General features: G+C 45.9%; 2 protein-coding genes across 5 annotated transcripts in view; one reads left to right on the top strand and one right to left on the bottom strand.

Moving 5' to 3' along the window:
* Nucleotides 1–4970, bottom strand: part of LOC123927129 (translation initiation factor IF-2-like) — a 53858-nt gene extending 48888 nt beyond the window's left edge. Inside the window, exons 1-2 of the mRNA XM_045981648.1 lie at nt 4866–4970; nt 4773–4834 (exon numbers count right to left, since the gene is read on the bottom strand). Of these exons, the coding sequence (XP_045837604.1) occupies nt 4773–4834; nt 4866–4947 (144 nt within the window). The 5' untranslated portion in view covers nt 4948–4970. The remainder of the gene's footprint in view (nt 1–4772; nt 4835–4865) is intronic.
* The window catches only part of NCK2 (NCK adaptor protein 2), a 152341-nt gene that overhangs the window by 48406 nt on the left and 79002 nt on the right, over nt 1–24933 (top strand). Inside the window, exon 1 of one of the 4 annotated variants that reach the window (XM_045980948.1) lies at nt 4854–4984. The exons of the other annotated variants lie outside the window; for them this stretch is intronic. The gene's annotated coding sequence lies outside the window, so the exon portion shown is untranslated. Of the gene's footprint in view, nt 1–4853; nt 4985–24933 lie in introns of those variants that run through there. 4 annotated transcript variants of the gene reach the window in all.

Here is a 24933-nt window from a genome sequence, read left to right as displayed (position 1 = left end):
GGGAAGGAGGTCAGCTCAGGGCTGTGGAAAGCGTGGAAACCCCAACCGCAGGTCTGATCCCGTTGCTGCTGTTGCCTCGGGCCAGCTCCCCCAACAGGACCGATTTGGGAATCCCCACCCCATGTCCATTGTCGAGGTCCTCCCCGCGCTTCCCCCCTCCGCCCAACCAGGGCCTCTAAGGAAGGAATCAAGATGAAGTAAGTTGGTAAGAGTAGGGCCCCGATCTGATAGGACTCGTGGCCTGAGGAAAGCACCCGAAACTAGCTGTCTCTCCGCCATGTGAGGACACAGCGAGAAGGCGGCTGTCGGCAAGCCAGGAACAGAGCTCTCAGGAACCAGCTCAGCCCACACCTTGATCTGGGGCTTCCAGCCTCCAGAACTGTGAGAACATAAATTTCTGTTGTTTCAACCACCCACTCTGTGGTTTTTCTTATGTCAGTCCAAGCAGACGAATACAGTGAGCCTAACTGGGCCCTTACTGCAGGGGAGACCAGCTCCCCGAGCCCCTTCTAGGGCATCCCTGCAGCCGGCTTCCATCGTGTGAGAAACACGGCCCTGCTCTCCTGTCTTGACAACAGTGAGGGGTGGGACGTGAAGCTCAAGACCAGTGCCTTTTTGCTCTACCTTGGACCCCTGGCCGTTCTGTAGGAGAAACTCATCCTCCCATGTGAGCCTGGCTCCTCTGTGACGAGCCCGGTGTGCAGACCCCCAGGTCACAAGGTCACCCGCTGGCCATTTGCAGGACCAGGTCCAAGTGGGCTCCTGCCCCCAACCCCAGGGGCAGATTCTGCTTGGGACCCCGCCCTTCCTAGGTGGCATCTGCTGTACCAGGATGCAGAGATGAGGACCAGGGGTATAAAGGCTAAGCGCTGCCTTTCTTTTCCCTTTGGTTTATTTGAATTTGGGGGTTTTGGAAGTGGGAGGAGGGAGACCAGTACTGAATATAGTGAGTCTCTCAAATCAGCTACATGAATTAGAGGTCTAAGTGAGACACTGTTGCTGTCCTGGGTTTAAAGAGTTTGGTGCCCTGGAGACTCCTGCACCCGTAATACCCTCCGGTGGAGTAAGCTGTTGCCGAAAAGTATGTGCACGGAAGGGGCAGGTGCTTCTCTTTGCTGCCATTGCCGACAGCACGGTTCCGATGATGACCGTTTGGCCTGGTGCTTAGCTTTCTTCTCTGGTTTGTACACGTGGACCGGTATTCTGTCCTAATCAACTTTTATTAGTGGGGATGAATGTTTGGAAACTACTATTGCTTGTCTTCATGTGTTCACAAGTCCTGTAAGTGGTACGTACACATGCGTGTATTTCATACCTTAGAGGCGCATGTTGCCTGGCGTATATTAGGGAGCTCGATATGCCGGCTAGGGCATGTCTCACTAACCTTCCCCAAGTCGCCCTCTCTTCCCATGTCTTCTGGTTTTTGTTTTTTTTTTTTTTTAAAGGTTTTTATTTATTTTATTTGAGAGAGGGACAGTGAGAGAGAGCATGAGAGGGGCGAAGGTCAGAGGGAGAAGCAAACTCCCCATGGAGCTGGGAGCCTGATGCGGGACTCGATCCTGAAATCCAGGGATCATGACCTGAGCCGAAGGCAGTTGCTTAACCAACTGAGCCACCCAGGTACCCCTCGTTTCTTTTCTTTAAAAATTCTTTATCTGTAAAATGCATGCTTTTCCCTAGTTTCCCTCCATTCTTTCTCTTCATTTTAAAGTACCTTTAAATCAGCTATAAGCCCTTGTAATTCATGACTCTGCTTCCGGACAGAAGCATCTGTATTAATTCTTGTATTTTTACAAAGGGAGACCATAGGGCAGTTGCTCTCTTATTTATTGCCTTGAGTAGTAGTTGTACTTTTTTTTTTTTTTTTAGATTTTATTTATTATTTGACACAGAAAGAGAGAGAGAGAGCATTAGCAGGCAGAGGGAGAGGAAGAAGCAGGCTTCTTGCTGAGCAGGGAGTCCAGGACCTTAGGATCATGACATGAGCTGAAGGCATACGCTTAACGGACTGAGCCACCCAGGTGCCCCTATTGCCTTGAGTTCTTAAAACTGTATTCTCGTCGCATTAATCTTTTCCGAATGCTAAGCAGATGTGGACAAGCTCCAATTTAAAATCGACGACAACGGTGACGCATCTAAAGCACGAGTCTCCGCCAGGCTTTGCTGGTGCTCAGGCTGCTCTGGGGGTGGAGCTGTCCTCTTCACCTTCCTGTGGATCAACCGGGACCTTCCGCCGGGGTGATGACCAGGGCACGGTTGCATTCACACGTGGACTCGACCCTGGTGCACAAAAAATGTTTCATAACTTTTTTCAATGAGAAAAAATTACCGTTTCTTTTGGTCCAAATAAGAGAGTTCTTTCCAATTGAAGAACTGTTTCTTGGAGTCTTTTTGATGAAAACAATTCTCTTGCTAGATGACATCCTAATATGGGCAATAAAACGTGTCTGCGAAATGCACTGTAAAGCGTTTATTGCCTATTATGATCTCCTGTGAGCACCTTGCCCTGCGGTTCATGGTTCTGAAACTTGAGTTTGTCCCAAGTTAGCCAGAGGGCTTTTTGAGACAGACAACTGCCCCCAGCCCCCCAGTTTCTGCCTCAGGGGTCTAGAGGGGGCCCCAGTAATTTACATTTCTGGGAAGCTTCCGAGTGCCTCTGCTGCTTGTCAGGGCACCCAGTGAGAACCACTGCCCCTGGCCACCAGGAAACATGGGCCACAAGCAGAAGTTAACTGGATTTGCACAAATGGATGTTGACTTCTGTCCTCACTCCCGGCTTGGAGGAGGACCCTAGCATCAGGGCCTAGTGCATGGTGTAGTCAGGCATGTGTTAAATGCAAATAAGCAGAAGTGGCTTATCTTCAAAACATCTTAATTTTTATTGCTTGTGCTATGTGCAGTGTTATTTCCCATTTGTAGAATGGGAAGAATTAAAAGTTGATTTGTGAGCTAAAAATACAGTAAGTTCCTTCATCGTCAAAGCCCATAAATAGGCCTGCGCATTCAGACATAAAAGCAAACCATTAAGAAACAGTGCTGGTGTCCTTAGAATTTGTTGATCGGATTACAATTACAGACTCTCTCATTTCTTCACTTCCTGCAGCTTGTGTAACTGCTTAGCACCTATTTTTAGTAGGTCTTGCACTGCTGACTCAGAGTGGTAACCGGTGCTGAGCTCTCGGCTGCTGGGTGCCATAGGCTGGCAGGTGGCCAGGCTCCTAAGACGGGTAAGGTCCTATGCCTGGGCACTGTGTCAGGTGGGGTGCTGGGGAGTGGGTCCCTGGGCAGGCAGCCTGGGGGCCCAGCCGCCTCCCCCAGCCCCTTCTTGCTACTTCACATACCCGAGAGGAGCCGTTGATGGAGTCCCAGGTCTAGTGGTGCGGCCCGAAGCCTCTCACCAGCCGATGGGCTATCTTCCTGCCCCTCAGCCTCTGGCCTGTCTTTATTCTCAGGTGGAGGGACTCAGCGCCACGACAGGCTGCTGGAACCCCTGGCCTTTGGCTCCCTTCTCAGCACACCTGGAAGTAAGTGTGAACAGGTGGAGCTTGTCTTTGGTGAGCTCCCCCTCTGTCTTTAAGGCTTCTGTCCAGTTGGGCCTCTTGTCACCCACTGATGTCCACAGGCAAGTTATGGGAGGTGCTTTTGGCACTGTGCTCTGACCTCTGACCTGTGCCAGAGCAGGAGTCTGGCTGGTCAGCCCGTGCTGACGAGGAGGGCTCTCGCCCACAGGGCTTCGTAAGGAAACAGAAGGAAACAGACCTCCCTTTCATGTCAACACACAGGTACACACCACTAGGAGAGCAGTCTCGTCACTAGAATTTTTTTAAGATTTTATTTTTTATTTATTTGACAGAGAGAGAGAGAGATCACAAGTAGGCAGAGAGGCAGGCGGGGAGGGGGGGGGAAGCAGGCTCCCTGCTGAGCAGAGAGCCCAGTGCGGGCAGAGGCATTAAGGTTAAGGCATTAAGGCAGAGGTTAAGGCAGAGGCTTAACCCACTGAGCCACCCATACGCCCCCCCGTCACTAAAACTTGACAAGAACTGGATGACACAGCTTGGGTGCTCTGACCTCCAGGCAGGAAACTTTGGGGCTTTGGAAATACCCTTGAGTAACAACCGGGAGGATGCTTGAGCTACCCTGAAATCTGTGTGGCCTTTTTGTACCTTTCTTCTCTCATTTGTGAAGTGAAGGGCTTAGAGCACATCGGTAATCCTCCCCCCACTAGGATTTAAATTCTAGTGGTCTGTAAGAGAATGTTGATTTCATCTGGAGGAGCCTGGGGAAGTAATGTCAATTACAGCCACGATGATAAGAAATGGGTCATTTTTCATCTCGCTCATTTACTCTAGTGCCTTTATTTCTCTGTCGTTGCCCCAGAAAACGGAACGGGTGTGGATGTAGGCTGTCAGTTTCCGGGTGGCTGCTGCTGGGGGCTGGCAGGACTGGATTGTATGGGATGTGGGGGCTTAAAATGCCCATTTAGTGAATGCACCTTCTCTCCTCCCTCAGTCCTCACCAGCCGTCATTTTCCGGCAGTTTTATCTTGGCTTCACGTCCTTGGGATGTCCTTATCCTTTACTTGCGTACCAGCATGTTTTGTTGTATGTTTGTAGAATATGTTTATAGAGTGAAGGTGGGCTCAGCTTCTTCTGACCGGGACGTTTCTCACTGACTCACTTTAAAACCACGGATCACTGTGACCTGGCTAGATCACGGTGACCTGCCTAAGCAAGTGCTTGATAAATGCGTTAATTTTTATAATTTCACAATTCAGACAAACCGCGGCCGTGCACTGGCACTGCAGCCTGGGAGCTGGAACGTGCACACGTTGGACCCGCGCGAGCTGGAACGTGCACACGTTGGACCCGCGCGAGCTGGAACGTGCACACGTTGGATCCGCGTGAGGACGACCAGCTGCCGTTGCTTCCTTGCACTCTTACGAGGCATGGAAGCTTTTACTGTCTCTTGTACATTCCACATCCCAGTAAGTTCTCAAAATGTTACTGAATGAACGAGCTGATCATTCTTTTTCTTGGGGGGTGAGGGGGGTGGGCTAGAGTTCAAATTACCAAAAACTTAATGTTTTTGGAAGTATATTCACCAGCAAAAAGAAGAGCCTTAATATCTTAGCAGTTGATTGTAAACAAGAGGCTTCTGGCATTCCTGGGTGGCTCAGCTGGGCAAGTGGTTAAGGGTCTCCCTTCAGCTTGGGGCATGATCTCAGGGGTCGGGTGCCCCGCATGCGGCTCCCTGCTCAGCGGGGAATCTGCTTCTCTCCCTCTGCCCTCCCCCTGCTCCTGCGTGCTCTCTTCTCCCCTCCCTTTCTCTCATACTCAGAAGAAGAAAGGAGAAGAAGGCTTAAGAGTGTGTCAGAATATCCTCTACCCAGCCCTGTCGCACTACTGGGAGAGACAGGAGATTTCAGGAGCGAGGCTGTGTGGTGGCCTGGCCGGGCGTCTACTCTGTGCCCTGAGGTGGCTTTACTCGCCTTCCTGTGGAGAAGGTGGTTTGGAGCCTGGGGGTTTCCAAAGGCCCTTCAGGCTGCCTATTTTGTGATGTTCTGGACTGTCTCTCATTCGTAAGCTGTGATTTCTTTTTCTTTCTTTTTTAAAATACTACTGGAGAGAGAGAGCGCACGTAAGCGGGAGCTTGAGCTGGGGGAGGGGCAGAAGGAGAAGCAGACTCCCTGCTGAGCGGGGAGCTCTCCAGGGAGCTGGATTCTGGGACTCCAGGAATGTGACCTGAGCCACAGGCAGACACTTCACGGACCGAGTCGCCCAGTAGCCCCTAAACTGTGATTTCTTAGTTTCCAGGATGATCCTCTTCAGAGGTAGAATCCTAGCAGGGATCCTCAAGAGGACCCATTCTCAGAACTTAAGCTAGTCTTGTTCCATCTGAACTCCTGCACACTCCAGTGGCTTACTTCTGAAGCAAAGCCGAGATACCAGTTCATTTCATCTGTAAATATTGTAGTGAATACGCCGGTAATGAATTCCTTCTTATCAAACCTGTAACCAGTGTTCAGATTTCCCCAATTATCTCAGAACCTTTTGCTATTGAATGGTGTGTCTGCTTTTTCCCCCCACCGCCTCACGGCGATTGATTTGTTGGGGAAAGCAAGTCTTTCATCCTTTGGGTTTCCCACAGCTGCGGCTTTCTGCCAGACCCTCACTCGCCTTGGCCTCCAGTCCCTGTGCTTCCTGTAATCCGCGGGTCAGATCTGGAGCCTGTTCTGCTACGGTTTTCAGGCACAACTCTTTGTGGGTGGTGTGTGCGCTTCAGGAGGAGGGCACGAGAACAGACAGCCCTGGTGATCACTGCCTTCATCCCCGATTTCATCAGGGTTGCACAATGATGCCATTCTGACCATGTCCCTCCTTCTCCGTCTCCCAGCCAGACGAGGACACGTGGTGGTTAGCCTGAGGTCCGCTTGCACAGGAAAGTCTTGCTTCTCTTTGGCCGTTCTCAGAACAAATAGTTCTGGTTCCCCAGCTCCTCCACAAGCCATCAGTGAGGTGGCTTGCTTGTGTGTTCTTAGAGACGTTATGAGCTCATGATGTAAGGTATTTCTGGAGCATCTTCATTCATTGTGGCTGGCATCCTTGCTATGCTGAGTGCCCGGCTGCCACCTAGCTGGGCTGCCTGAGGTTGCTTCTGTGTCCCGGGGTTCAGGCCCAAGTCTGTGACATCATGGCCACCGAAGGCTGGGGCAGCTTTGCTTCAGGTCTGACTGGCTGTGCCCACCCGAGGTGGAGGCCCACATTTCAAGGACCGTGGTCCCGTTAGGAGGAAGTGGAATTTAGGGACCTTGGTTTGGAAGTCAGGGATCATTGCTTCCAGGCTGGTTGTTGGATCTGGGCCTTTGCAGTGGACAGAGGTGGGTTTTTTCATTTGTTTTTCTTGGTTTGTTTTCTGATATCATCCTCTATAAATTCACACTGACATTTCTAATTCAGGATTCGAATTTCAGGATATTTTACTTCTTTGCTTTTTTATTTGTATCACTTTTCTCTGAGGCTGAAAGTTTTTCTCCGTAGGAACGTCGACATAAGAACTTATATGCTTGAAATTCTTATTTGTAGACGACACATACATGTTTAGAATAACTACCAACATTTTTACCAACCACATGAGTAGTGGAAATGGCAGAAGATATCTTTGTCCTCAGGGTTTCTCCCACTGGGGAAATACAGTCAAATTACTATTTCTAAGCCTTTTGGAATAATGTCTCTCTTGTTTATGCCACCAACTCAATATATAATTTGGTTAAATGATTTGCACTCTGCTTTTGATTTTTAGGACTTAAAAAAGTTAATATTGGTTTATAGTTATATAAACCATTTAGATGATTCCAGAGCAAGAAGCGTGCCCAGAGTCTCATTCTGTATCTTCAGGCGCCTCTCCGTCAAGCCCTTTCCATCACTATTTGTAAAAGGATGATTTTTTTCCTTCCCCCTTTTATTTATTGCTTTTTAATGCAAGCACAGATATAACATTCATGCAGTTGTATATTTGTTTTTAATATCTTTCATTTTCTTAAATAAACAGTAGCATACATTACCCACTTTTCCCAAGCTAGAGTTGAGAGGTTGTCTTCTGATTATATGGTGTACAATGACTTAGTTAATCATGACACTGAGTCTAACTGAATATGCCTACTTATTCAGTGATTTTGGAAGGGGTAATTATAGCAACTGCCATCTAAATATTTTAATCACATTCTGAAATAGTTAGAAAATACATGAATATTCCTGTCTTATTTTTGCTGTTTAAAAAGAAAACAACACAACTTGGTCTATTTAATTTACATGTGTTCTAGTTTACTGGTTCTCAGTGGGGTAATTTCGTCTCTCTGGGGACATTTAGCAATGTCTGCAGTGTCTGGAGACGTTTTTGACTGTCACCACTCCAGGGGGGGATGGGAGTTGCTGCTATTCGTCCTCCCGTGGTCCAGAGAGCTTTGCGACAAAGGTTTTCGGTCCCCACACGTGTGCCACTGGTGAGAAGTCCTCTGTCTCAGCCATGCTTTCGAGAGCTTGGGTCACCTCGCTCGTCCTCCCTCTCTCTCCTTCTTCAATAGATATTTATGTCTAGCACTTTAGGAAAACAGAAGTCATTTAAAATGGAAAGACCTGAGGGGCTCCTGGGTGGCCCTGGGAGGTGCCCGACTCTTGGTTTCTGCTCGGGTCATGATCTCAGGGTCCTGGGATTGAGTCCCGCGTCGGGCTTCTGGCTCACTGTGGAGTCTGCTTCTCTTGCTCCCTCTGCCCCTCCTCTCTGCTCATGCTTTCCCTCTATAGCTTAAAAAAAAAAATGAAAATAAGATCTTAAAAAAAAAGGAAGCTTGTCCTTCAGAGGTGCACGTGAGTGTAGGTGACCCATGGGGAGTTTGGAAGAGTTGCTGGTCCTATGAAATTATTTTGTCATTGGGGACATGCATGATAACAAGATACATTTTTCTTATCTCTGTATCTGCATTTTCTCTATGATCTTATGAAATACCCCATTTCAACTAGAAAGGGGACTGAATAATTCAGCCGCACGTGGTTTTAATGCAGTACACATAAAAGGGGGCGCGCTCCCTCTCTCAGGTGGGGGCTCCTGGCGGCTTTCAACAGCGGTGTCAGTTGCACGTGGTGGTTCCCAGAGAGGGCCTGGGGGTGTGGGACAGGCGTAGGATGTGGAAGGTGGACATTTTTCGGTGCTTGATGGTTTCAGAGCCTTGTCCGCCTTTTGCCTTTGATGATGAAGAGATCCGGTAGTTTAGGGTTATTCCAGACATTCCTAACATCATTGTTCTTTTTCCTCCACCCACCCCTTGTACTTCCCAGTCTTGCATCAGGTAAATTAAATGATTATGTGGGGGGGATCCTGACTGGCATTTCTTCTTCTTTCTTCTTCTTCCTTTTTTTTTTTTTTTAAGATTTTATTTATTTGAGAGAGAGCACAAGTGGGGAGGAGAGGGAGAAGCAGAATTCCCGTGAGCAGGGAGCCCAAAGTGGGACTCGATCCCAGGACCCCGAGATCATGACCTGAGCCCAGGGCCAGTGCTGAACCCAGGCACCCCTTGGCATTTCTTCTTAACACAAGTAAATGCAATAGCAGTTTGATTCTGGGAAAGGAAATATGTATCACTAGAACAGTTAAGACATTAGCGATGATGGTTTACAGGTTTGGCATTCCTCTTAGGCGTTGATTTTCTAGGATAAATTTTATTAACATTTAAGTCTTGGGCTTCAACGCTTCTTTGTGGTTGGTTTCGATACTACCACGGGGCGTGGAAGAGTACTTGGATTGTTAGGAGGGTGGTCTTTCAGAAATAGATTGAGTCATCAAAACTCCTTCTGGTTTTAACTTTGTGACCTGGAGAGATAAACGTTTATTACTCTTTCTTGGCCTTTGACTTATATCCTATGCCACCAACCCTTTTCTTTCTGCATCTTCCCCTGCCCCCACACAAGAGAAAAGCTGACGTTGATTTATAAGCCTTCCTTTGCTAAATTCAGAACCTTGCAAAATACAGAAATCCAACAAGAATTTGTGCTATTCTGAGTGATGAGTCGTACTCAGGGTTGTAGAGCATGAATGAAGGGACCACCAGCACCACGATTCCACATTGTTTGGTGTAAGGGCAAAAGATGGTTTACATGTCCTTTGAAGAAAAAAAAGTTGGCATGCCCAAGCAGCAAGCCACTGGGCTGTGGGAGCAAGTGGAAGGTGTTCCAGTATCCCGTGCATGATTCAGGAAACCACGCAGAGGCCAGGGGCTTAGGGACTTGAGGGTTGGTGAGGAGTATAACATGGTCCTCATCTTGTGGGGGCTCCTGCTAGACCTGTGGGAGATGGGTGTAATCCCAGTCCATAAGTCCCTGGGTTTGCAGCAATCCCAACCGAGATGAGATTCAGTATGATTCTCCCATAGTTGGAATGAGGGAGCAGAAGCCAAGTGTTTTGTGAGCACAGGTAGAACAAAGCACCTTAGATCGTGGGTGCTGTCAGCTTCTGCCTCTCTGTGGAAGCAGATGCTTCTAGAAAACAAAACCAGTTCGTAAATTTGACACTGAGAACTCTTTGAGAGGTTTGATGTGGACTCATTAATTTATGGTTTCATAACTTTTTTTTTTTTTTTTTTTTCCAAATCTACTGGCACTAACTGCAGATTTTTAAAGAGTTTAATCATCATCAGGAAGGTCTGGCTACAGGATGACTAGCTGCATTAATCTGATTCAGTTCATTTCCGAAGAGAACAAAATTATAACTACATTTTCGTTAATTTACGGGTGTGATCCATCTATTTCAGGGCGAATATTAAATTAACTCTAGCTCCAGAAGATACGATTTTGAACAGAAGTATCTGTCGGATTTAGTGTTCTGTGAAAGGAGTAGGCGTTAAAGTTAGCTTGTTGTGAGATTTGTTTTCTATCTGGTATTATTTTGTTGAAAGAAATTTTTATTTGAAAGAGTAATAAGTAGAAAAACAAACAAGCAAAAGGCAGCTGAAATCTAGTGTGGAGGGAAGCCTTCCTCCTATCCCAGGCGCCCAGATGGCCTCACCAGAGGCAAGGTTCATGGTTTCTTGTAAGTCCAGGATGTTCTGGAAAATACCTAAGTAATACGTTACTCAACTCATCAGTTTCCCTCTTGTCTCCCCCCTTTTTCTTCTTATAAAGAGATTTCTCTATTACTTACTTTTAAAAATAAGTAAAACCATCAAATTGTACATTTTTAATTGGTGAATTTTTATGGTGGGCAAATGATCTCGATTTCGTAAAAAGTAACCTTAGAGACTGGGGACTGATTTTAGAGAAAAGAAATGAAGGGTGAAATGCTTTCATCTTCAGATCGTCAGAGGCAAATGGTGAGGTTCCTCAGAGATCCCTGTAGCTTGGATTAAAAACACATTTTTATGGGTTATTTAGATAGAGAAGCCTGTAGTGAGCTCACCAAGGTTACTGATAATTAAGTTCGAATGGGTCATGAATTGCAACGTAATGAGGATAAACTGCCAGGATGTGCTTGAGGCAGCTTAGCCCGGCAGCCCAAGTGGTAGGTAAGTTTCTCCATAGATAAATGCATGTGGGGAAAATAACCTGACGTGTCCTTAGCTTATTTTTCTGACGTAACTGTCTATTTTTGAACTTTTTTCTATTTAGAACCTAGAGCCATTCCTCCTGTTTTATAAGGGAAAAGCACTTTGTCTGTAGATGTAATGTATTTTACTCTTTTCCTACTGTTGGCCTTTTAGGCTGTTTCTATTTTCATACATCTTACTCAATGGCTTTTCATAGAATTGTGCAATTTTGCATTTTCGTCACCAGAGCACGAGCATACCTGCTTCCTCATAGCCTCACCAGTAGGCCGTTTTGTCACACGGAAATTTAAAAAAAAAAAAATTATTTTTACTTTTATTTTGAAATCCATTTTACCTTACCAAAAATTGCAAAAAGGTTACGAAAAAATTTCTGTAAACCCTGCATCCGGCTCCCTCAAATGGTGGCATTTTATTTTCTTTGTTTTATTTATTTTTAAAGATTTTATTTCCTTGAGAGAGGGAGAGTGAGAGCACAGGCAGAGGGAGCAGCAGACAGGGAGAGGGAGAAGCAGACTTCTTGCTGAGCAGGGAGCCCAACATGGAACTTGATCCCAGGAACGTAGGATCATGACTCCGAGTAACCGATTGAGGCACCCAGGCGCCCCAAATGGTAACATTTTCAATAACCACGTGACAGTGATCAAAATGGGACGTTCACATTGACACAGTACTATCTGTCGCCACATTTCTGGATCTCTGGCAGACCGATAGGTGAGAGAGGTGGTATCTTTGTATGACTCTAGTATGTGTTTTTTTAATTCAAGTCCAGCATTTATCTGAAAGGCAGACATTTTTCTGCCCTGTTTCCTTTGCCTCTTTTTTCTTGATTTCCTGGTCTTCTCATCAATTTTAAGGAGCTCTCCCCAATCAGGAAGAGTAGACCTTGGTCTGTGTCACGAATTGCAAATATCCCTTTTCTTCTCATTTGTCTTTTGGATTTGCCTGGGGTATATTTTGCCTTGTAAAAAAAAAAAAAAGTTTTTATTTTTATGTAGATGAATTCAAACATCTTTTGTGGTTTCTGGATTTTTAGTCAGAGATTTAAAAAAAAGGTTTTTCCTTCAAGGCTCTAAAGAATTTCTTCCATATGTCCTTCTATACTTTTATTTTTTTTTCCACGGTAAACCTTAGCTGCATTTGGAATTCATCCTGTTGTAGGATGTGAAGTGTGGCTCCATCTTCCTTCCAGATGGCTACCAAACTCTCCCATCACTATTTATTGAGAATTCTCGTCTTTTCCCCAGTGACTGGAACAAGCACCCTTTGTCATATACTAAATTCCCAGAAGCACTTGGGTCTGTTTCTGTGTTCCTGTTTCCTAGTTCCATTATATGCCATGCCAAACTGGAACAGATGAGTTCTCTGAAAACTTTCTATTATCTTAAATAAACAAAACAAAATAGCATTCTGTGAAAGTCTATAAAAAGCTAAGGGCTGTGCTTGTATAGAAGTAAATGAGACAGAAAGAGGCCCAAAGATCACAGAATTGTTTTGGCCTGGGGTAGAAGGCAGATGGTTCCCTCTCTTGTGTCCAGAAGTGGGTAAAATAATATCCCTCTCAGGAAGGCATTTTGGTGGTCCTTACCTGGCCGAGCCCTCTGCAGTCTCACCAGCTTCTTGGATGTTCTTGGATGTGGGAGGCGGGTTAAGGATGAATGGTAGGAAATTTGATTGAAAATAGTTAATGACGGGGCGCCTGGGTGGCTCAGTGGGTTAAGCTGCTGCCTTCGGCTCAGGTCATGATCTCAGGTCCTGGGATCGAGTCCCGCATCGGGCTCTCTGCTTAGCGGGGAGCCTGCTTCCCTTTCTCTCTCTCTGCCTGCCTCTCTATCTACCTGTGATCTCTCTCTGTCAAATAAATAAATAAAATCTTAAAAAAAAAAAAAGAAAAAGAAAATAGTTAATGACAACGTATTTTTTTTTCTTTTCTTCCTTTTTTTTTTCTTTTTTAAGAAAGGGAGGGTGTGTAGGAGTTCCTTGAAAAGTTTTCTTTGATAAGTGTAGCTTCTGGTCCTTGAGAAATCTGTCATTAAGAACCACTGTGCTCCTGGGACATCGTTAAGCCTTTCTCTCCATCCGTGTTTGGTGAAGATCATAACTGGTTTCCCCCTTACCACGTGGTCCTTTGGAAGAGTTCAGTGCAATTGTTCCACCCAGGTGCACTGTCGAGTCTGGCTGTCCTTGGTTTCCAGCATGAGCGGCAGCGGGCATAAGGTCAAGGCCAAGGGCTCCCGAGTGAGTGGACTCCAAATTCTTACTGCACCTGTGCCCATCCCCTGACTCCTCCACGGTGAACAGGGACAGTGAAACCTCCTGGTGTCAGGACTCAATGTGATGATGATGGAGGGAAAGTGCTCAGCCTACTTTGTGGCGCCCAGGAAACGCTGAGGAAAGGCTTGCAGTTTCACCAGTCTGTTTCCTTCCCTTGTTAGTGCATGAAATTCCCAGCCCCACAGTTCCTGGGTTTGCAAGCTGAAGGAAGGTAGGATATAATTTGAGAGTAAATAAGAGAGGGGGATATACGTGTTCGAGTGGCGCGTGGCAGGCTGAACCACAGATGAGGTGAGGCAAGCTTCACGTTCGAAGGTCTAAACCAAGAAGGTGCTCTTTCTGTCACGGTCTGTCTGAGAGAGGGACCCAGAGCACAGGTGTGGTGTGTACTGTCCTATGTGACCAGCAGCAGGAGCAGGACGGATCAACTTCCACGTACATTTTTGTTGCTGTTTTTTGTCCAAAACAATAATCCTCAGAATGGAGCGGACAGAACAGGTCTTGAGAGGGAATGAAAGCTGAAAAGGAGACAAGGAAGGAGGAGAGCCCTTGACTGCTTTGCACTCACACACTGAGGTTCAGAACCCCTGTTGATACTCTCTGTGGCCTTGAAGGGAAGATGTACCAGAAGGCTGGAGATGGCGAATGTTCTAATTTTCTAAATGGAGAAAAGAGCAGAATCAGGAAAGAGGTCTTTAAACAGATTACAGAATGGAGATGAAAGCGAGCAGTGGGGAGGGGCGCTGTTGGCATCTCCCCTCCTTGATGCCATGTGGCTGGATGTCAGCAGGGAGTCTGGATGAAGTTGGACCCACTTACATCTATAGCACTGACACCCCTGCTCACCTCGGGCCCTCCCCTCTTGACCACGGTCACTCTTTAGGAGCCTTCTGGGCTGTTGCCTTCTTGGGGATTTGTCTGTGGTCATCTGCCCTCCCTGTGCTCTGTTCCCCCAACCCTGTCCACTGACCAAGTGCCCTTGACTTCCTGAGCTTACCCCCAGATCATCTCGTGTGGTCCATATGAGGTTGGGGAACAGCCAGTGTTTTTTCACATTCGTAGTCAGTTTCCACACACAAAAAAGGGTGTAGAGCAGACAGAAAAGGAGAAAATCCAAGGGACAGAGTACGTGAGTGAGTCAGAGCTTCGGGGAGTTAGGGGAGTGGCTCACCGGCACAAAGGAATGATAGGGAGTGCCAGGGCCAAAGGAGAAAGGACATTTCTCACCTCCACTCATTGTCCTCTGATCTCCCAGGTGGCTAAGCTTATCTCTTCAGATAACAGCTGGGGGAGGGGGGCATCGTTCCTGGTGTTCTCTGGCTGGCCCCATTCAAAGGTTGGGTGTGTGGGGGCTGGCTACGAGGAGAGGAGTGGCGTTTCAGTGTGTCACAGGGGGAGCAAAGCAGTGTTTTCTCTGAGTGCCCCACCCTGTACCTGGAATTTGCTCGGTGCTTCTTGTGGTACTTACTGTATACAACACATCTGTAAGGCAATCCTTTTCTCTTCATCCTCTGTTTTATAGGCGAAAACTTAAAGCTTTGGACATAGTAAACCATTTGGCCAAAAGACAGAGCCCAGCAGGGGCGGAGCTGGCATTTCATCCCAAAGCCAAAGCTGCTTCACCAAATTGGGCCACAGGCCTGTCCCTGCGTATTGAACTATTATGTGGATTAGGAGCTGGTCGCACGGCCACAGCCATAGGACAGGGACTGCTAGCTTGATCTTCCCCAAGTCCAGGTCTCAGCCACGTACTCGCCTTAATCTGTGCCACCACGTGGATGTTAACCTGTGTGTCAGGTGGGAAGTGGATGGAGAGATCGGGGTCATCCATTCTGTATCAGAATCTAGAACTCTCGCGGAGCTGGGACAGGGGACTGACACTGGCGTGGCGAGGTGCCACAGGAGGACGTGTGCGGAGCACGTGCCCCTTGGAAAGCACCTCCCCCGGGGGGAGTGAGAGGCCAGCCCCCACTGTGCGAGTGTGATGCTGCCTGAGGAGCAGGGCGGGGTCAGGCGTCCGTACTAGCGCCAGAAGTTCCATTTCCTGTGGTGCCGTCCCGGTCTGAGTACCTGCGCCACTTACGCGGCTGACTGATAACGACCCGTAGCATCCTGGGTCCCCGTTTTGGCTCTTCCAGTTGCCTCTTGTGTCTGCCTGGTGGGGGCAAAGCGTGTCTGTCACGTATGCTGTGTGTGCGGCACCCGGCGCGGTGCTGGTTCAGAACGTACTTGTTGGGTGAATTAACTTGAAGTCTGTCTAGAAGCAGGGACAGTATTGGGATGATGCGTTTCAGGGAATTGGGCATTGCTCCAGCGAGGAAGGTTTTGCTTGGAGAAGAGATCCCGAGAGACATCGTAGTTCCTCCAGCTATTGGAAGATTGGTCTCAGGAAAGCAAGATTAGTCCCACTTTGTGTTGCATCATAAATTATTTTTTAACTAAAACTGTTATGTTTACACACACACACACTCAGTTTGTCTCCTTAGACTTTTTTATTTTTTAAAGCAGGTATTAGAGATTTTGGAGGGCACACATCTGTTTTAGAAGTTATCTCGCACAGTTCAGCTCCTTTTTTTTCTAATAGGTGAGTTTTCTTGTAGCAAATGAAATAAGGAAGCCCTGCTGTGTCATCTATTTGACTTTGGTCCCTGACCAGCCCGAGTTCCTCAGGAGGGACGACAGCTGTGTGGTGCCTTATTTCTGTGCAGTGTTTGTACACAACAGATGTGCAACACACTTTCACTGAATAAGTGTGACTTTCGTTCCACCAGTGAGGTGCCTGATACTGCCTTCAAGGAAACCTAGACTTTGGGGCGAAGTAGCAGCCTCAACATCCTGTAACTAGTAAGACACAGAACAGGGATTTGCATCCAGTTGAAAACAAACTCCTCGCGTCCTCTTCATCATACGCAGTGGCATGGTCAGTTTCATTACCTGGATTCATCTTCTTTCAGACGACCCTTGTATTTGAATATTTAGGGTTGAGAGAATAGGGCTTCTTGAATTGGCCCTGTTCACCTTCTAGTCTTTTCTCTACAGTACTGGTTCTTACTGGGGCTGGCGTTTTAAGCACCTAGGAGCTTTTTACAGACTGCAGATATTCTAAATCAGTAGGTCTGGGGTGGGCTGGGGTGGGCTGGGGGATGGGGGGTGGGAGGATCTGTTTGGAATGAATAGGCAAGCTGGAGACCTTTCCATTTCTTGAATTCATGGTTAGAACACTCAAGAGTTTGGCTATTGTACATAGCTGAAGATACTCTCTATTTTGCCGAGTTGTAAATCTGAGTGACGGGTTGTAAGGTGAAAGAGAAATTGAACTCGTGAGCTGGGTCTCTTTTTTCCTGCAGCCTCTCAAAGGTTTTGGCTATGCTTGCATGTTTTTATGGGATGAATTCCATGCTGAGAGGCAGTTGTGAATTTCAGAGTTTACTGATTTCAAGACAAACTCTGTAAGGGGTTGGTTGAGTAAAATGGTGAATTCAGAGAAAGTTTGAAATCTCTTCCTGATTCTGTTTCTTCTGTGCATAAGACTGCATTGTGTAGTGGAAGTTTATCATTTCATAATGTGTGTAAATGAAGGGATCAAAGCCTTTTTTTTTTTTTTTTTTTTTGCGCCGCTTACACTGGGTGAGGATTATCTGAGAAAACCTGGCAGACCAAGAAAATGGGTTTGACTTTCTGCCAGGTGGTCATTGAAATGTTTTTTTCCTTTGTGCCCAGTTAAAAGGCTGGGCATGTAGATTTCATGCTCTTGTCTGGTTTCAGCTTTGGAAATGCTTACACAGCTAATCTGGCATTTGTGATTATTTCCACTTCGAGCTCACCAGGAGGCTCTTTGGGGAGATTCAGACAGAAATGACTTAATTGGATTTCAGCCCACACACAGTAGTTGAATGGCTTTATGGATGGCATTAATTGGGCAGCTGCCATAGGAAGTCATATATATATATATAATTTTTTTTTGAGATCTAGAATTTCAAAGTACTCTTTGATTCATTCCGTCTGGTTCATTGCTAATTTATTTAACAAATGAAAAACTCAAGAAAAATGAACTGATAACAGTAAAATTAAGAAATACGGTTCATAAGTAGAACCTTCATTTGGTTTTGGCATGGTTACGTTATTGTCTATACTTAAGGCTCCTTGTTGACACTCATGGGCTGGCTTAAGGACAGTTGTATAAGGGATTCAGGGTCTCTTAGATTGAAATTTGGGAGGAAAGGATTCTGGACCAGATGGCACTGAATGCTCTAGGGTATTGGACAATTGCAACAGATCTTACAAATATAATTAAAGAAGTGAAAGTTTATTGGATGATAAATGTCTGTTATTACCATTTTATCGAGTGCCTGCCATGTGGCCAAGCCATATGGACCTCAGCATGTGGAGGTCCTTTCCTGGAGGCTCTTCCTGTCTAGATAGCCTTTTAGTAGGGGAGTTTGTGATTATACAAGAATGATTTCCACGGGGACATCTTCCATTCCTATAAAATGTCCCCAGACGGGGAACTGTTTGAGTTCATTTCTAAACAATGAGTTGGATTTAGCCAGACAGTGGCTTTGGGAAGCTGGAGTGATAAAGCGATCCCAGTATGGGGGAAGAAAGAGTAGACATAAAGTCACAGAATTGTGAAAGCATCTGGCATTTGGGGAAAATGTGGCTGAAACACACTTTGACCATTTTAGGAGTATTTAAAAGTAGCTAAGGGTACTTTCAGAACACATTATTATTAAAATTCCTGTTCATTTGGAATAATCATAAATTTGTTCTCTCTCAGTTAAACTTGATAACTATTAACCCCCTTTAAAAAAAGATTTTATTTATTTATTTGACAGACAGAGATCACAAGTAGGCAGAGAGGCAGGCTGAGAGGGAGGAAGCAGGCTCCCTGCCGAGCAGAGAGTCTGATGCGGGACTCTGTCCCAGGACCCTGGGACCATAACCTGAGCGGAAGGCAGAGGATTAACCCACTGAGCCACCCAGGGGCCCATTAACCCCTTTTTTGGATGGCAGCATTTAACTTACTCAACTTCTTTTCATTACATATTTTATGGAGTTTTAGGGAGTAATTTAGGGGATAACATAATATCTATATGAGCATCACCCCTACTTAAAAGTGGGGAAAACAAATCAAGTTTATTCAGTAAGTAACATAGGATAATGTGCAGTGAGATTTCCCCCCCCCAAACAGTTTCTTAGAAGCAAATTCATTCTGTGGGAGGCTTCTCATTTACCAGTGATACACAGAATTCAAACCAACGACCTCCCCACAAAATCTTTTTCCAGAACTTAATGGTTCTGTATGCTTCCATGGTCTTCTCAGGTGCCAAAGTTCATGGACTGTTCCCAGTCTTTTTTTTTTTTTTTTTTTTTAACTCATTACCTTCATCTAATAGCTGTAAAACTGACGTCCCTGACCCTCACATTGAGAGTCCTGTTTTGGTGTCTTAGAAGGCCTCTGAAGTGATCCAGAACAAAGATGGGGTCTGAGTAAGCCCCAAATCCCTAGAGTACTAAAATCTGCATCAGTATGTGTGGTTCACTCAGTTGAGGTTACGGCAGTTTAATCCTGAGTTAATTAGAACCCAGGCCCTGACCTGAGCAGCTCTGTCTGGACGTTTCTGTCCTGTGACGCCTGTGCGTGTCAGCTGCAGCCTCGGCAGAGCTAGTGCTCTCTCTAACATCAGTGTGTGGTGCTAAAACAGCACCAACGTGCTGAACTTGAAGGGCAGGAGAAAGAAAGGATTTGAGGTTTCTGATTTGGTTAATTCTGGGCTTCGATTTATATAAAACAATTAAAATGTTCCTTGTAGGAAGAAAAAAGGACTCTTGTTTTAGAGGAATAGAGGGGAAAGCATTCTCAATGGGGTAGTTTGGGGGTGTGAATGCTGCCTTTCTGGGGTTGTGTAAGAACGTCCCATCAGTGAAACCATGCCGCCTTGAACCACTGCTCAGGGCTCATTGGCCCCCCACCGGTAGTTATTATTTTTTTTTAAACCATTTTCTTAAAAACCAGAAGAACATCATTCAGTGCTTGGACTATTTTGTAACTTTGAGTCTTAGGCATTACATACTTATTCCCAGTTGAAGAAGGAGAGCAGGACCTTTTCTCTCTGAAGGGCCCAGAAGTGATGGCATGCGTTTGATCCAGAGGAGGATCACACTTGAGCATGGGCCCAGCGGAAAGGAGGGAAGCAGAGAAGGGCACCGGTGGCATCACCACCTCCGGTCTGTTTTGTCATTTGCTGACTCATTGATTAATTGGGTTGCTCTCTGGGTACCAAGTATGGGGTCAGCGCTGGGACCCTGCCCTTGAGAAAGTCTTCTCCCATCAGATGAGCCCCTTGCTAACTGCCCATTCGCTGGAAGTGCCAGGGTGGAGGACGATGTAAAACAGCTTCGGGAGATGAAATTTACAGCATCCAGAATGCTGGGGGTTCTGCAGAACACATGACTCCGTTTCTTCAACAAATCATCCTTCCAATAAAATAGATTTAAAGTGACTTAAAAGACATGCAAGACATTGTAATTTATAGACATTATTTGGATCCTGATTCAAATAAATCGGCTATACAAAGACATTTACGAGAAAACTTGGGGAGTGGGAACACTATGACGTTTATATTAAGGAATAAATGATTATTTTCAGTGTTACAATGGAGTTGTATTTATCTGTTGGTGGTATATACTGAAGTCTGTACAGATAAAGTAATTTTTCTGTGGGATTTGCTTTCATGTCCCCTAGTTGGGGTTGGGGCCTGGTGGATTGGCCTAGGTCCATAAATGTTGAGGTTTAAGTGTTAAGATAGGTGGGGACATATATCCTGGTTATTTTTGTAGATGGTTAAATACCTACATTGCGATTCAAAGAACAGTGGCTGTGGTACAGCATGGTGAATGCTGCAGTAGAGGGGAAGGCAAGAGGGGAAGTGTGTTCCCAGAGGAGGCAGTATTTATATATATATATTTTTTTCATTTTATTTATTTTTTCAGTGTAACAGTATTCATTCTTTTTGCACAACACCCAGTGCTCCATGCAAAACGTGCCCTCCCCATTACCCACCACCTGTTCCCCCAACCTCCCACCCCTGACCCTTCAAAACCCTCAGGTTGCCCCAACCTCCCATCCCTGACCCTTCAAAACCCTCAGGTTGTTTTTCAGAGTCCATAGTCTCTTATGGTTCGCCTCCCCTCCCCAATGTCCATAGCCCGCTCCCCCTCTCCCAATCCCACCTCCCCCCAGCAACCCCCAGTTTGTTTTGTGAGATTAAGAGTCATTTATGGTTTGTCTCCCTCCCAATCCCATCTTGTTTCATTTACTCTTCTCCTATCCCCCTACCCCCCCATGTTGCTTCTCCATGTCCTCATATCAGGGAGATCATATGATAGTTGTCTTTCTCCGATTGACTTATTTCACTAAGCATGATACGCTCTAGTTCCATCCACGTCGTCGCAAATGGCATGATTTCATTTCTTTTGATGGCTGCATAGTATTCCATTGTGTATATATACCACATCTTCTTGATCCATTCATCTGTTGATGGACATCTAGGTTCTTTCCATAGTCTGGCTATTGTAGACATTGCTGCTATAAACATTCGGGTACACGTGCCCCTTTGGATCACTATGTTTGTATCTTTAGGGTAAATACCCAGTAGTGCAATTGCTGGGTCATAGGGTAGTTCTATTTTCAACATTTTGAGGAACCTCCATGCTGTTTTCCAGAGTGGTTGGACCAGCTTGCATTCCCACCAACAGTGGAGGAGGGTTCCCCTTTCTCCACATCCTCGCCAGCATCTGTCATTTCCTGACTTGTTAATTTTAGCCATTCTGACTGGTGTGAGGTGATATCTCATCGTGGTTTTGATTTGTATTTCCCTGATGCCGAGTGACGTGGAGCACTTTTTCATGTGTCTGTTGGCCATCTGGATGTCTTCTTTGCAGAAATGTCTGTTCATGTCCTCTGCCCATTTCTTGATTGGATTGTTTGTTCTTTGGGTGTTGAGTTTGCTAAGTTCCTTATAGATTTTGGATACTAGCCCTTTATCTGATATGTCGTTTGCAAATATCTTCTCCCATTCTGTCAGTTGTCTTTTGGTTTTGTTAACTGTTTCCTTTGCTGTGCAAAAGCTTTTGATCTTGATGAAATCCCAATAGTTCATTTTTGCCCTTGCTTCCCTTGCCTTTGCCGTGGTGCCTAGGAAGATGTTGCTACGGCTGAGGTCGAAGAGGTTGCTGCCTGCATTCTCCAGAGGAGGCAGTATTTAAACTGGGTTTTAAAGAAAGTAGGAAAACTAGAGAATCCATTCCTTTTGTGCCCAGGAGGAAGGAGGCAGGGAGATTCTCTGTGATTTTTCTGGTGGATTTGGTACTGACAAGTTCCTTCCATTCATTCATTCCTGCATTCATTTAGGACGTATTTTTCAGGTTCCTGTTGTATGTGTTGTACGTAGTGAGACTTTGTGGGGTAACAGTCTGGTGAAGGAGATGGTATATTGGTTTGCCAAGGCTTTCATGACAAAAATACCAAGGACTGGGTGGCTTAAATAACAAAACTTTATTTTCTCACATTTCTGGAGGCTGGAAGTCCAAGATCAAGGCATTGGCAGGTTTGGTTTCTCCTGAGGTTCTTTTCTTGTCTTGTGGATGGCCGCCATCTTGCTGCCTCCTTGCACAGCCATCCCTCTGTGCTTGCACATCCCTAGTGGCTCTTCCTGTTCTCATAAGGACACCAGTTATATTGGATGAGCAGCAGTCTCCATTTAACCTAGTGACCTCATTAAAGATCCTGTTTCCAAATACTGTTACGTTCTGAGGTACTAGGGGTTAGGACTTCAGCATATGCATTTTGGGGAACAAAATTTAAACCCAGAGGAAGAGTGTTTAACTGCCTCTGGAGACATCTAGGAATTCTTCCCAGAGGATGGGCCTTGAACAGCCTCTTGCAAGAGGGTAGGATTTCACTCCTCCCCTGAGCACTGGGGGCAGGACCAGGGAGGGAGCTGAGCGTTTGCAGGGAGTTCCCGGAGATGAGCTGAAAGCGGGGGAGAGGGGCTTTGCAGCCCAAGGTGTTGAGCAGCCATTTTAACAGAGGAGATCTGAAATGGCAGACCAGGAATGGGGAGGAGGCCCTGATGGTGAGGGCTTGTTCGGAGCTGCGTTGGGGGTAGATGAGAGGGTGGGGAGAGAGCACGCGCCCCAGGTGCCCCAGGACAACCAGGTGGGGCTTCTCTCCAGAAGACCAGCAGTGAAAAAAATGAGGAAGATGATGGGGTTTTATCTAATAGCTTAACATCCTAATCACCAGAGTAAGACATAGTTGTAAAAATGTTACTACGGAAAAGAATAAAGTTAAAAAGTAAAGTCATAACTCCTCACCCCAGTTTCTACCCTACCAACAGCCTGTGCTTGGCCTTGCCTGCTTTTGAAGATTCTATTTAAAAAAAAATGTGAGCAAGTGTGTGTGAGTGTGTACAGGTGTGAGAGGGAGAGAGAGAAAGGGAGGGACGATGAGGGGAGGGAGGCGAAGGAAGATCTGCCCCCCTCAACCCATTTGTTGGCTTTGGCCTTTCTCTGCGTTTCCCTCATTCTTCCAGTCCTTTATCCCCAAAAGGTAAGGGACATGAACTTCAGCAAAATAATCAAAATAATTCTCACACACACTTTGGATCACCTGGTGCCCCTGAATTATCTCAGATAAGATTTCAGAGTCTGTGTGCCTGCCTGCCTGCCTGCCTGCCTTCCTGTCCTGCTGTCTTTTTAAACAGAAGAGGGGTTCGCACACGTTTTATTCAGTAGTGCGTTTTAGTGTTTAAAGTTTATTTATTTATTTACTTATTTATTTATTTTTTTAAAGATTTTATTTATTTATTTGACAGAGAGATCACAAGTAGGCAGAGAGGCAAGCAGAGAGAGTGAGAGGGAAGCAGGCTCCCTGCCGAGCAGAGAGCCCGATGCGGGACTCGATCCCAGGACCCTGAGATCATGACCTGAGCCGAAGGCAGTGGCCTAAACCACTGAGCCACCCAGGCGCTTTGTATTGGTCTTGTGACTACCTGCCGCAACTAAACCCTGTGTCATAAAGAGCGCTTGCGAGTCTTCTAAAAATGTTACAGCCACACCGATGCGGCAGTGCTCCGCTCATGCACGTCTTTCACAGGTTGAAGGTTTGGGGCCACGCAGGCTGTGCAAGCCTGTTGGTGCCATTTTTCCAAGGGCATTTGCTCGCTTCATGTCTTCATGTCACGTTTGGGTAAGGGTTGCAGTATTTCCAACCTTTGCATTATTATTACATTTGTTACGGTGATCTGTGATCACTGATGACTCCCCGAGAACTCAGATGAGGGCTAGTAGCATTTTTTAGCAATAAAGTATTTTTTGATTAAGACACGGGCACTGTTTTGTTTTTTTAGACCTAATGTTAGTGCACACTTAATTGGCTGCATTCTAATATAAACTTAACTTTAAATGCACTGGAAAGCCAAAAAATTCATGACTTGTTTTTTGCAATAGTCACTTTGTTGCAGTGGTCTGGACCTGGAACCACAGTATGTCCAAGGTATGCCTGTTTATGTCTTTAGATCGTCTAGTTACTACACTGAGAGGTGTAGCAAGGCTTTTTATGTGGATTCTGAAAACTGATTTGGACTAGCGGGGAAGCTCTTTAAGAGTGATGCCTTATCAGACCTTTTGGAGAAAGGAATATTGTTGTATTGAAGAGACTGACATCAAATGTATAAACAAAAAATCTTTATAAACCATTGGAAATGGCGTTACTTGTCAGATTCCTATCTGTTAGAATTTTCCGGCAGCAGACTGTAACATTTAAATTCATATTAAGATTTGCATTATGACTTTCTTGGTCGTGGTATTTTAGATAAGCTTTGATGATTTCTTTTTTTTTGGGTACTGCATCATCAATTTTTGATCATTCTTAGACCCATTTGCATGTCAAAGCCACAGAATCGGGGCGGAGGGACCCTGGGCATGGCAGAGGAAACAGGCAGAGTTATACAGGGCTTTGGGCTCGCTGAGCAGGGCCTGGAACCCCCATTCTCCTGTCCTGTGGTTGCTTGCACTTTCTCTGGCCTCTTTATATGTGGTTGACCCCATTGCCTGCAGTTCTGCTCCTTTTCTCAGTCCCAGAAGGCAGAAATCTCTGTTATTTTAGAACATAGAAACCTCAGAGCTGAAAATCTGACCATTTACACTCCTCCCCAGACACCTGCCTTAGCCACATGTGATGCCTCTTGGAGGCTGTTCAGAGAGTTAGAAATTAGTACTTTTTTTTTTTTTTTACACTTTCATTAACCAACTTCTGATCAACAGATAGAATCAACTGAGGACCAGCTTTATCATTTAGAACCGATACAAATCTAGCCCAGTGCAGAAAACTGCTTAGTCCTGCTTAAGACTGCTTTCTATTGAGTACAAAATCCTAATTTCGTGGGACTGTTTGAAATTTTGGAAACTAGCTTGTGGCCTTTGGTACCCTTTGGGCCCTGACGGGGAACCACTGGGCATGGGGGAGGAAACCGGGCTTGAGTTTTAGCCCAAGGCATTCAAGGAGA

Source organism: Meles meles, chromosome 16 (genome assembly GCF_922984935.1).
Source record: "Meles meles chromosome 16, mMelMel3.1 paternal haplotype, whole genome shotgun sequence".
Lineage (NCBI taxonomy): Eukaryota > Metazoa > Chordata > Mammalia > Carnivora > Mustelidae > Meles > Meles meles.
The sequence above is the reverse complement of the archived record's forward strand: the minus strand, read 5'-3'. Positions and strand labels throughout refer to the sequence as shown.